Here is a 12,802-nt window from a genome sequence, read left to right on the forward strand (position 1 = left end):
TCAGTCTTTAGAGTAAGTTTATGGTCTAAAAGCTCAAGATTTAGGGGACTAGGTCTTGGATTAGTAATAACATTGATTCTGTGAGATATGGCAGAGCCTGTCTCAATAGACAGCAAAGGGTCACCAGGTTATAAAATGACATCATTCCTAGCATACCAGGAAGAGCAGCTGTGCTCCTCATTCCATTGAAGATGTAAGCTGTGTGTTTAAGTTTCCTGACTTCTCCAGTACTTACCTGTGTGCACAAGGCTTTTTGCTCTCTACAGTAGATGATGGTGAGGAAAGAGCTGGTGAGGCATATCACGGTGCCTGAGAGGTAGGAAAGGCTGGATGAGGGTTTGTGTCCCTTCTCTGTTCTTAGTGAATGGTGACTGCTCACTGGATGGCCAGGTGCCGTCCCTCACCCTGCTTTATTCTCAGTCTCAAGGCCTACTACCATTTTCTTTCCACCTTGGCCTCACCATTGCTGAGTTGACCTTGGCCTTGAAGCTTGGCCTGAATTTTATTCCCTGAGAGATTCTGAATTGCAGGGGTGCTTGTGGTTTTATCTCAGCTGAGCAGAAGTTCCATAGCCATGCTGAGGTTTGAAAATAGGGCTGTCTCAGTGCATCCCACTTACGCTCATTGCAGTCTAAAGCACTCACCCTCTGCTGCGTCTGCAGCATTCAGTAACTGATTTTATTCCAAAGTTGTTAAGTCTGAGTTAAAATGGGCCTTATGGAGGGTTAGGAGAAATAAAGAGTCTCAGACATTGCTGGTGTTGTAAAATGGTGTAGCCCCATGAGAAGCTATGTACAATTTTTCAGAAAGTTGAACTGCAGTCCCCAAGTAACCCAGTGATTCAGGAATGGGAAATCAATTGTTCACAGAGAAACTAGCTGACACCAGGGTTGTAGCAGTCATCTTCAGAGCAGCCTGAAATCAGAACTATTCAGATACCCATCATCTGTGAGTGTAAATGTACAATGTAGTCCGGGCTTTCCATGGAATCTTGTTCAGTAAGAAATAATACATGCGATCATTTGTGACTTAGTCAACCTTCTCTTATTCAAACAAATCCCTGACACAATCACCTTACAGGGAGGAAAGGATTATATTGGCACCTGGTTGAGGATTTTCTAGTTTCCTGGCCTCATTGCTTTGTGTCTGAAGTGAGGCAGCCTGTGGATTAGAGAGCTCCTTTTGGAGGAAGCTGTTTACCTTGGAGACACTGGGAAGCACTGGGTGAAGCTATTGGCTGCTTCACCACCATCCTGTCGTCCAGTGCTGGGGATCCAAGCCTTTAGTGCATGGACTGGGGAACTTGATGAACAGGCACGGCTTATAGGCCAAACACCCCACAAGTCCATTTTTTTGTGCACTGGGTTTACAAGGTTTGTGCACTTCATTGACTGGTCTGTCCATCTGTCCTGCCCACTGTGTTCTTCCATCTAAGGAATGTTCAGTTTCTTCTTAAATGTCCTGGGTGATCTTTTCTTATATTAGCATTATCTGGGAAACTAAACATGTGAATGCAATGTAGTATGCTTGTATGTGTACACACTTGTACGTGTGTGTTCAAGAGTGTGTGTGTTTAGGAGTGTGTGTGTGTCTGTGTGCATATGAGTGTTCAACCCTGCACTAAGAACATAATCTTCTACTAAACAGAAGCAGGAAAGATTGGAGGAGAGACTGCAATACCTGCTGAAGCAGAGAGATCTGGTCACCAAGCACAAGGTCTTGGCAGAAAAGCTGCAGCATTACTTCACTGTCTCCCAGATGAGGTAGGAGCCCAGGCAAGGAGGGAGTGGCACTCAGTAGTTCCCCTCTACCTGAATCTCTGTCCTATTTGGATTTCTGCCCATCTGCATGGCCTTTCAGTCACAGCCAGGGAAAGAACATCTGAGTGTATGAGCTGGTTCAGTCAACAGAAATGTCTGTCCGGGAAAAATACGTATTATCCTTAATCTTGCTAGAGATTGTGTCCCCTTCTTTGTTTCTGAACTCTCATATGTCCTGAGTTCATTGATCTTTATGTCTCCCCACACATGTTCCTATGGCAGCCCAAACCTATCAGGGAGAGTGTTAGATGGAAGACAGTGTGCCCTCCTGCCTCTTCATTTTCCTTCAGGATGGCACCTTTAGAGGTAAGGTGCAGATTTGCATGGAGCCCCCTTCTTACTGATTACAGGTTTTCTGCAGTGTGCATCTGTTTGCTGTGAGAAAGTTTCTCTGGAAATAAGCAGGTTTAGAGTTTGACAGGTTGAAGCCAAGGAAGTTTCTGTGCTGAAGGAGTAAACAGAGCCTGCACACTGCAGTGTTGTGTAGTCACCACTAGAGGGCCTCATACAGTTAGGTTCCAAGGTTGCTGAGTTGCCTGGCATCTGCTCAAGGCCATGCATATCTCTCCTGAACTGTGACTCTGACATTGCTATGCTGCTTTTTTTTTTTTCCCCAAAGCAATGTATCTGAACTATTGGAGAAATGTGCTGGTTTCTTTTTGTTTGTTTGTTTTTGTTTTTAGTTTAGGTGTGTATTTCTCAGTTCAATCTCTAGCAATTTTTAAAGGCTGAGAAAAAATCCAGGGCCAGCTGCTCTCTGGCCCTTCTCTCTTGAGGAAGAAAAGAATAAGCTCAGCTGAAAGGTAATGCAGATTGTCCAGCTGAATGGAGCCGGTGGGGACTCAAATGCTGGCATGGCAGGTCCCCACCAGGCCTGTGTTCCAGCTGCCTTCCTCTCCTAGGTCTAAAACACTCCAGCATGATCTAGAACAGGCCACAGCCCAGGGTCAGAGCCTGCTGCAGACAAACCTGCTTCAGCAGGGACACTAAGTGTGCCAGGCAAAAGAGCCACCATTGACTCCTATCCCCTGCAACCATGGCATTCGTGGGGTGGTCTTTCTTCCTTCACATTGGTGTCCTGGGAGTGAATAGGCCCTGGTTTTGTCTAGGCCATAGCAGAGTTAGGATGCTTATGGGAATAATTGCCATTCTTTCTCTGACAGCACCACTTAAGAGAACTCCACTCTAGCATCAACACCTCCTCAACAAAAGACATCTTGTAGCTGTGAACTAACCAGTGAGGAAAATCCCAACCTACAAGCAGCGGATCCATGTGTCTGTTGGTGCATTATTCCAGGAGAAGATAAATCATCAGAAAGAAGCTTGAGCGACAGAGGACCTGCCAAGATTACTCAGAACCCAGCCATCTATTAACAAGTGGTCCTCAAACGGGGCACAGCAGCATGGGGAGGGTATGTTGGTGAGCCAGAGTTACTCTGTCAGTGTACTCTCCATGTCTTTAGTAAGCTGTCTGAGTCCTCCACATGTGGTGAGAAACCTGACAAGAAAGCCTGCATGGCTGTCATGCTGTTATCTATACATACCACATGGAGAAGAATAGGATTCCCTCCCCAGAGCAATGCTGAAGCCAACTCCATGTCACGCGAAAGTGTTGCTGAAGATGACGCACTGCAGAGACTACAGCACTCCCTCACACCTATGTGAGTCAGTCATCGGGTCTTCCATAAAGAAAAGGACTAGGGATTCTCCAGCTTCGCAGCCTGGACTGGCATGACTGGTCCTGAGAAAGAACTTATAGAGGAGGTCTGAGTCATCTTTGTGCTTTGGAAAGCCAAATGTGCTCCATTGATTTGTTGGGTCTAGAGTAGAAGAAGATTTGTAGCTTAAATTTTTGGAGAGGTCTTTTCTTTGCTGGGGTTTTGTTTGCTTGGTGTTTTTAGTTTAGTTTAGTTAGAAATTTTGTTATTTTTTGTTAATTCTTTTATTCTTGTCAGTGTTTTAATAGTTGGCTAAATATATACACTGCATTTACTGACTGCCTTTTAAAAGTCCCCACTGAAGACTTTTTATGAATAAAAAAGCAATTTCCAACTCTTCACTTTTACAACTCTTCTTTATTCAGGCATGGTGTTGTACTCCTGTAACTTCAGAACTCAGAGGCAGAGATGAATCTCTGCAAGTTCCAGGAGCCTTGGCTACAAAGTGAATTCCCATCTAACCAGGGCTACATAGGGGGTTGACACCTCGAATGTGGATGGCATGGTCACCTCCAGTCTTCATGACCTAGCCTTTATGTTAACAGCCAGATTTAGAGAATGTAACAATGATGAGCTTCTGGAAAGAAAGGAATCTCCCTTCTGCACTACATTAGTCCTTTCCCCATGCCCTTTCACAATTGCCCATTGTGGTTCTGGGATAGCAAAACAGTGAAAGTGGCCTTGAAATGCATGAACAAAGTTTACCACTACCCACAGCAGAGGGGAGCTGCTGAGCTGCAAGTGTGAATACTGGAGATGCCTTCTGACCTCTCACTCCTTAAGCATGACTGTTACATTGGGGAGATGTAGAGTAATGACCTGCTCTGGCGCTGTCATCTGCTTCCATTAGGAATACTGTGAACAAAGCCTGAAGGATTCATTCAAAGCTCTGAAATGGTGTTTCCCGTTGGTTTATGACACAAAACATTTGATAAAATTCCATAAGGCTGTCTCAGATAGGTAACTCAGAATACCAATTCCATCTGCTAAATTTAAGAAGTTGAGTTTGGGGCTTGGGGAGATGGTTCAGTAGTTAAGAGCACTTGGGTTTGGTTCCCAGCACACATAAGGGGGCTCATATCCATCTGAAATTCTAATTCCAGAGGACCCAATGACTTCTTCTGACCTCCATACCAAGCATGCCTCTGGTACTCAGATATACATGCAAGCAAAACATTCACACACAAGTATACATAAAAGTAAAATAGGTGAATATTACCAACTAACTTAATGCTACTTAGCAGATGAAAAGCTTCATCTACTTTTACTTTTAAATATTATCTCCAGATTTTTCTCAGGCTACATCAGAATTCACTATCCTACTTTGGCATCAAATACCAAGGTTGTTTATTTTATTTTTTTCTAATAAAACTAAATTTATTCAATACCCTAGAGTAATGGTTTTGATAATAACTATCCAAGAGTATAAAAAGTATGACATATTTGTAGATTTCTAGTATATTAATACAAAGTGTATGCCTAGATAAAGTATGCTTACAGGCAGAGTTGAGTGGGAGAAGACGGAGTTGAGGTCTAATAATAAATATATAAATGCAGAAATAGAGATGATCAATCATTGGGCAGTCTGCATATGGTGGCTTGTACTAGGTAGGTTTTTCACAAAAGGAAGAAGCACACAAGGTAAAACTATAAAACTACAGGTTGTCATAAACCAGTTTTCAAAATAATCACAAGTGACAGAATACTAAGGCAGCATGTACCCTTCCCTCTAAGAGATGTCTGACATGGCAGTGTTGTTTTTTCCTGAATTTTGAGAAGAAGCCATTGGACAGCTTCAGGAGCGTTCTATGGAGAAACCCTCTCTGAGATCTTAATGTGAGGCATTCCATTCAGCTACCTGGATGTTCAGAAGCCCAACACCAAGAAACCAACTCAACTAGCCAACTTAATCTCAATATACAACTCATCTCTTAAGTCTACTTTAAATAGTGGGAGAAAAGCAACAAAAGCCCAAATCCTAATAAGGTCAAGACAAGGCAAAGGGCTACTCTATAGATAAAACCTCCACAAAGGTCAACTGAGGAAATCCAGAGCTAGAACTGAATCGTACAGATTTCAGTGAGTCCCAGATAGTCATTTAACAGCAATGTCAATTATTTACACACTGCAAGTTCTCTAAGAAATGTGCCTCAAGCAGCATCAGCTATGCCCAGTGCATCCCCAGGACTTACACACAAGTGTTTCTAACCATGTGTTCTCTACTGTATGGTGATGTTTTGATACTATCCGTATAGGACCTTGCCCATCCTACAGGCTTGCCTTGCCCATCCTACAGGCTTGCCTTGCCCAGAAGGAGCTCCGATTCTGTTTTAGAAGATTCACATAAAGTCTTCTTTTCAAATATTAAGATGAAGGGAGGTGACACGATGCTACCTGTGTGTTCAGAAATTGCTTCCTCTTCCAAGCTATTTGGAGAAATCTCAGTCTCCTCTGCTTAATAGTCAGTAGTACAGGTCTGAATCATCAGAAGTTTGGTAATGCTGAAGCATTCCAAAATTTTTAACTGTCTCTAGAGGCAGGTCATGCTACTGAATTATGACAAATTATAATGAGGAAAAATAAGTGTAGCCATACATTTAAAAATGCCTCAACCACAATCTTTCCACAGAAAGACTAAACTACATATGGTTTATCATAGAACAATCGCACCTCTAGCCCCTGAAATCCCCTTATTTCATTCATTTGGGGGTAATAAACAAGCAAAACCACTTAAATAGTACTTTACAACAGCATCCAGCTTTCCTATGAAATACTCAGCATCTTAAATATTATGTACACTTTTTTTCTTGCAGTAAGCTAGACACTGGCTTCTGAGTTTGTTGGATGGGGAATGGGTAACACATTAAAACTGTTATATAAAATGTCTTTTGGCAGAATAATAGGTATCCAAGTTAAAAATAGGAGGGTCAGTTTGTTGCTTTATGTTCTTTTCAAAGTTTAAATCAATCTTTGTTCCATCCTACATGAACCTCAGTCACTACTCCTGAGGGGAGATGGGGCGAGGTGCCAGCCCCTCCTCCTCAGGCTTCTCAGCAGCTGCTTGCTTTGTGCTGCAGCAAGGCTGGAGGAGATGGGTGTCAGTGAGGACTTGGCCAAAACTGCCCTTAGAGATGATCCCACAACGTATTTTCTGCCTTTTCCAGTAGGTAATATCTAAAAAGTTTTTTTGTTTTTTTGTTGTTGTTGTTTTTGCTTTGTTTTTCTGGATCTGCTGGCAACTTCTTCCATCTTTTCACAAGAAGCACACAGACACTGCAGATGTCTTGTGCAACCCAAAATAGCTCTGAAAATCCTTTTTGTAATGTTTCCTGTCCATGAACCAAGAGCTAGAGGACTTGGCTCTGCAGATACAGCAGTCCTCTGTTCTTCAGCACCTCTTTGGCTTGTGAAAACCAGACATATTTCCTTCTGGGCAATAGCTTCCATGTGCATCAGCATCCACACAGGGCAGGCTGCACCAAGCCAACTGTAGCTGGAGAGCTTTTCTCTCTGGGTCCCACCAAGCCTCACCAGTCCCGGAGCCCACTTATAAAATAAACACACAGACACTTACATTATTTAAACTGCTTGGCCATTAGCTCAGGCCTATCATTATCTAGCTCTTACTTTAGCCCATTTCTATTAATCTATACTTTGCCATGTGGCTCGTGGCTTACTATACCTTACTTACATCTTGCTTGTCCTGGCGGTGGCTCCAGGCAGTCTCTCCCTCTGCCTTCCTGTTCCCTCAATTCTCCTCTCTGTAAGTCCCGCCTATACTTCCTGTCTGGCTACCAGCCAATCAGTGTTTATTTATACAATGCCCACAGTGAATCCAGCAAGTTTGCTGATTTTATATGCTACCTAAGTTAAAAAAAAAATTCTAAAACCTACCCAAATAGTATAGGCTAGAGGGGCAATGAAACAAAATGTTGAGGCAGATTAATGATAAAAAAAATGTAAATGTGTATATACTTGTCAAAAGTTCTTAAAGTGGTAGTGTGGAGCTATTTTAATGGTTGTAGCAAAAGAGATGGAATTGAACCATATGAAAAAAAAATGAGTTTGATGGGAAATTTGTCAACCTTAGATATACTTCATTGTTCTCATTCATTGTTTGCCCCTCATTATGCAATTTATTTTAAGAGAACGAAAACAACCCCCCATGTTTATAGAACTTTTATTATCTCCCTCTGTTTTGTAGTCAGAAGGTCCTATGGTATATACGTACGGTTACTTTACCATGATATAAACCATGTGGAAAATAGAAACAATGAAGATGATTGAGGAACAAAGATATGAATATTTTTCATCAGCTCCTATTTAGACATCAAAAATAATCCATATCATGAGGTGTGGTGGTGCCTGTCTTTAATCCTAGCACTAGGGAGGCAGAGGCAGGATGCAGTGTTTGACACACACCCCAATTGTTAGTTTCTGCCATGCCTCAGCAGCCTGCATCTGCTGCTGCCACCACAGCAGTTACATCATCACTTGTCATTGGGTTCTTTCCACCCTCAGCTCTGCCACATGTGCAGCCTTAAAAATACCCGCCAGGTACAGCTCACTCCCTTTCCATCCCTCAGCCTTTTTCACATCTCTTTGCTTCTCCTCTCTCTTGCCTCTTCTTTTCTCTCTTGCATCTCTTCTTCCTCTTGTCATTCTGTCTCTCTAAGTCTCCAGCCCTTCACACTTCCACTCACCATTCCCCAATGAACCTCTTTGCACTAACTGTTGCTGGTGGTGTGTGTTGCTTAGTGGCATACCTTGGCAGGACCTGTTGAAAGGTACTCAGTATCACCTCGCTTTCTTTTTTATTTATCATTTCACCAATTACTTAATTTAATTTAGTTTATGTGCTTTGGGGTGTGGGATAGGGAGAGGTATGCATGTGGAGTTAAGAGGACAACTCTTTGGAAGTCTTTTTGAGAGGATGCCAGGGTTAGAGAAGGGTCAGACAGGGGACAACAGGCCCTTGGATAAATTGTTCTTAAAAACCCACCAGATGATCTGCTGCCCCATGACCCCTAGACAATTAGGAGCTGCACACCAGGCATTTCCTGCCATGACCTAAAGGATATGCTATAACATAACTGGCATAATAAACAAAGCACCAGATATGTCCTCTGAGATGTTTTCTGCTGTTATAGATTGTATACCATAGCTGTCATAGGGAATGAGTTTCCTGCAGATAAAAATGGGATGCCTAGCTATCAGAGGAAATGTATCTGCTGGTCAAATGGATACAATAACATAGATTGCTAGAGGACAGGGCAATTTCCTTTCAGTTGCAACTCTCTGATCAGTTCAAACCAAGCATCTCTAACCTGACATAAGCACCAGTCTTGAGCTTGTAATGATATAGAGTTGGAATTCCCCTAGATCTTCTACCCAAACCATTAGAAAAACCCTGCTTGAGTGCTACTCAGGGTCTCTCCTGCTCTGCTGCATCAGATGGATGGAGATGCCCAAGTTAACTAGCAGCAATAAATAGACTTTGCAGAATTTGGTCTCTTGGAGGTCTTTGGGGGACTTGGGGTACAATATATTCCATCCTGCTACCTTGTGGGATTTCAGGGTTGAACATAAATTCTCTGGTCTGCTTGGAAATGCCTCTTCCCAATGAGCATTGCTAGTCCTCAGTTTCTTGAAGAAGAACTTTTCCCCCCCAATTTTATTTAAATTCCAAGTAAAGTTTTTCTGTCTTACTGTTAAATTTCAGACTTGATAGAGGAGCTGACAAGATGATTCAGCTGGTAAATTAGGCACTCACCACCAAGCCTGATGATCTGGGACCCACATTTGAGGGGGCAGAGTACCAATCCCTTACATTAGTTTCTGACCTCAATACATGTACTGTGCATGCATGTCACACAAGTGCACAGAAATAATAGTAGCAATAATAAATCTAATTTAAAATTGATGGAGAATATTGTTATACCTATCTCACAGAATTTTAAGTTTTACTGGAGCTGTATGTCAATAAAAATTACGTTGATTTCTATATTTTATAAACTCCAAATCTGTGTTAACTTTGCATTAAGATTAAAAACAACAAATATGCTTCTAAATTTATTTAACTCAGTTGTGCTCTGTTATTAGCTGCCTATGTCTAAACATTAAAAAGAGCACCAGACTTTAGTTACAGAGATTATAATGCAGTACTAACACTTGCCTCTAAAACAAACATGATTTTGTCAGATGACTTGCAGGATGCATTCAGAAACTGAGGTCAAACAAAAATCCAGCATCTTTCCAATGAATCCATTAAGGCCCAGGAGCTAACTAGAGCAAGTATACAAAAATGCTTTGAATTCAAGGTGAGGACAAGGTCACTGGGTCTTATGAAAACAGCACAGGGTGATTGATGGCACAGAACTCAGAGCCTGGAGGCAAGGCAGGGTCTCCAGAGCAAGGGCTTTACTAGCCTTGTTCTCAGACATTCACTCAACCTCCCAGCTTTCATTTCAGATGGTGAGATGAGAACTGTTACAGTTGGCCACCTTCCTTCTTTGTGATTGTGAAGAGCATTAAGAGTCCTCACAGCAAATGATCGCCATTGTTAATTGTTAATTACATGCTAATTACAGGCTGAATGTCCCTTATATGAAATGCTTGGGATCAACAGTTTCAGATTTCATAGCATTTTGTATTTCAGATGTTTTTAGATGTGAAATGCCCAATCAACCAGTGCAAGGTAAGCATGGGGTGCACGGGGTGGTGGTGGTGGAGGTGGTGGTGGTGGAGGTGGTGGTGGTGGTGGTAAATTTAGTTATATAGAGAGAGTGAATTGAATTATGTCAGTACTCATTTTTGACGAGATTTATTTAACAGGTTTCAGACACGCTTCAGGGTATGGAATCTTCTGTGCCAAGCACAGTAGCACACATAAAAAAAGAAATACTCAAGTTTGAGATCAGCCTGGGTAGCTAGACTTAAAACAAAAAGAAAGAGGACGAGATAGACACATAGATAGATAAATAGAGATAGATAGATAGATAGATAGATAGATAGATAGATAGATAGATAGATGATAGATAAAATGAAAGATTAAAATCTTCTCATCTTGGCCACTTCTATTCCTGATAATTATTTTCCAATGGGATCCTTGCTGTTCTCTGGAGCTTATATTTCCAGATAATTCAAGTATTTGCCCTTTGGCAGTGAAAATCTTGGAGAGTCCTAAGACCTATCCAATAGATTCTTATGAAATCCTTAGGTTTTGTAAGATGCCCTTCCTGAGGAGAAGAACAACTCAAATGCCCAGAAGAAGCCAGGATCTTCTTATGACTACTTCCATTCCTGGTTCTTAATGACATTACTGTGTTGATGAACTTTATGTGTAACAACAGCTCTAGTTTTCCTGGAACTCGCTCTGTAGCCCAGGCTGGCCTTGAACTCACAGAGATCTGCCTGTCCGCCCAAGTGCTGAGATTAGAGGCATGCTCTCCCACCACCTGGCATTAAATTGTATTTATTTTTTTTCCCATTCACAGGCAGGTTTATTAGGTCTCAGCTCAGGCTTGCATCACTGGCCGAGACAGCTCTGCCTGTAGCTTCACTCCTGAGCCTGTGAAGCCTGTACCGCCGCGCTGAAGCATGATGATATCACGTTCTGTCAGCGGATCCCCGTTCACCTGGTCCACCATGTCCTTCCGGATCAGTTTCTTGACACACTCCAGGGTGACCACAGCCCCAGAGGGCCACAGCACTGCACATGGTGTGGCATTGCTCAGGCTGTCTCGGGTCACAGCACACACGTAGCGCTCACTGCGTGTGATGAGTCCCATGCGGTCTCCAGAGTCGTCCAGCTGCGTGAAGCGCACTGGCGTCAGGTCCGACATGCGTAGAGGCTTCCCAGACATCGGGCAGGTCACAGTGCGAGATGGTTTTTCCAGCTTGGTGGCCTTTGCCTCAGGCGTCAGTGAGGGAATCCAGAAGCTGGGCAGCGCTTTGTTCTTGTCCTTGCCTGGGGGACCCGCACTGGCCCCTGGCTGCTCACCATCGGTGTTGGGTAAGGTGGCAGCTTTGGGCATGAAGGGGTTGAGGGGCTGGCTCACGATGGCTGCCTCCTTCTCCAGGAAGCCTCGAACTTGGTCCTGGGCTGCAGCTCGCTGAAGCTGTTTCTGCTCTTCCCTCCGGGCTGCTCGCTGCTTCTCATAGGCCTTCATCTGCCGGGCAATCTCTTTCTTCTGGTGTAGGATGTACTCCAGGATCGCCTCCCGTTCGTACAGGTAGCCATCTGGGGTGACCACAGGATCATGGCAGGGCTGCAGTGAGAGACAGCAGCAGTCAAAGTCCTTCACAGAGTCCCGGCTCAGTCGGATGTTCCGGGTCCCATAGCCTGAGGCCGCTGCGTCCTTCTTCTTCTCATGGTAGGTGTAGACAGCCCCTGTAGTACAGTTCTTCCTGTGCCGCGTCATCCTCACAAACGGTTATCCGACCCGTCGCTGCTTCTACTGTATTATGATGACACATAAAGTTCCATTTAATAACACACTGGGAAATAAATGTAGATATTGTAAATTTTCTTTCAACTGGGATTTCTTACAAAGAGTAATTGTTTCCTTGACAACTCCTGATCAGATCCTGTTTCCACGAATCTTCAGACTGAAGCTTGTGAGTCCTCGCCGGAATGGATCTCAGCTGAACTGCTGCTAAAGGCCTAAAAGCTGAAAAGGCACTAGTTCCTGGTCCTCACACCTTATATACCTTTCTGTTTCCTGCCATCACTTCCTGGGATTAAAGTCATGTGTCTTTCCCAAGCAAGACTTGATATCTCAAGTGCTGGGATTAAAGGGGTGTGTCACCATGCCTGGCTGTTTCCAGTGTGGCCTTGAACTCACAGAGATCCAGATGGATCTCTGCCTCCCAAGTGATAGGTTTAAAGTACTGGTATTAAATGGATCTGCCACAGCCTGACTGGGAAAGTAATCCTCTTGGTAGGGTTCTTGCCTAGTGTAAATGATGCCCTGGGTTTATTCCCAGCACTGCACAGAACCTCACGTGGTGGTGCATGTCTGTACTTCAGAACATGAGAAGCGGAGGCGGGAGGATCAGAAGGTGCTGCTTTGTCCTTTGTACTGCTGTGACAATAGTTCACTTCCCCACATTCTTAACCTTAGGTAAACACTGACACTGTGTCCTACCTAGCTCATTAGGTCAGAACAGATGAGAACTGCACCTTTTTTTCTATGTAGCTTGAACTCAGGATCCTCCTGCCTCACCTTCCTGAGTGCCACAATTACAGGCTACTTATTCAGT

General features: G+C 43.4%; 1 protein-coding gene and 1 long non-coding RNA gene across 2 annotated transcripts; one reads left to right on the plus strand and one right to left on the minus strand.

The window, feature by feature from the left end:
- The first annotated feature begins 920 nt into the window (after positions 1-920).
- LOC114688637 lies at positions 921-3,879 on the plus strand. Its single transcript, XR_003733799.2, has 2 exons — positions 921-1,763; positions 2,984-3,879. It is a non-coding gene; the product is annotated as an uncharacterized LOC114688637 (long non-coding RNA).
- A 7,117-nt stretch (positions 3,880-10,996) lies between these two features.
- LOC114688634 (nitric oxide synthase-interacting protein-like) lies at positions 10,997-12,275 on the minus strand. Its single transcript, XM_037201778.1, has one exon. The coding sequence runs from the start codon at positions 11,959-11,961 to the stop codon at positions 11,056-11,058; it is 906 nt and encodes a 301-aa protein (XP_037057673.1). The 5' UTR covers positions 11,962-12,275; the 3' UTR covers positions 10,997-11,055.
- Positions 12,276-12,802: the final 527 nt, after the last annotated feature.

The sequence above is a fragment of the Peromyscus leucopus genome, unplaced genomic scaffold (assembly GCF_004664715.2).
Source record: "Peromyscus leucopus breed LL Stock unplaced genomic scaffold, UCI_PerLeu_2.1 scaffold_1409, whole genome shotgun sequence".
NCBI lineage: Eukaryota > Metazoa > Chordata > Mammalia > Rodentia > Cricetidae > Peromyscus > Peromyscus leucopus.

Bases quoted from the DNA above. Each gene is read 5' to 3' on its own strand.
- LOC114688634 (XM_037201778.1), bottom strand. From the start codon at position 11,961: ATGACGCGGCACAGGAAGAACTGTACTACAGGGGCTGTCTACACCTAC.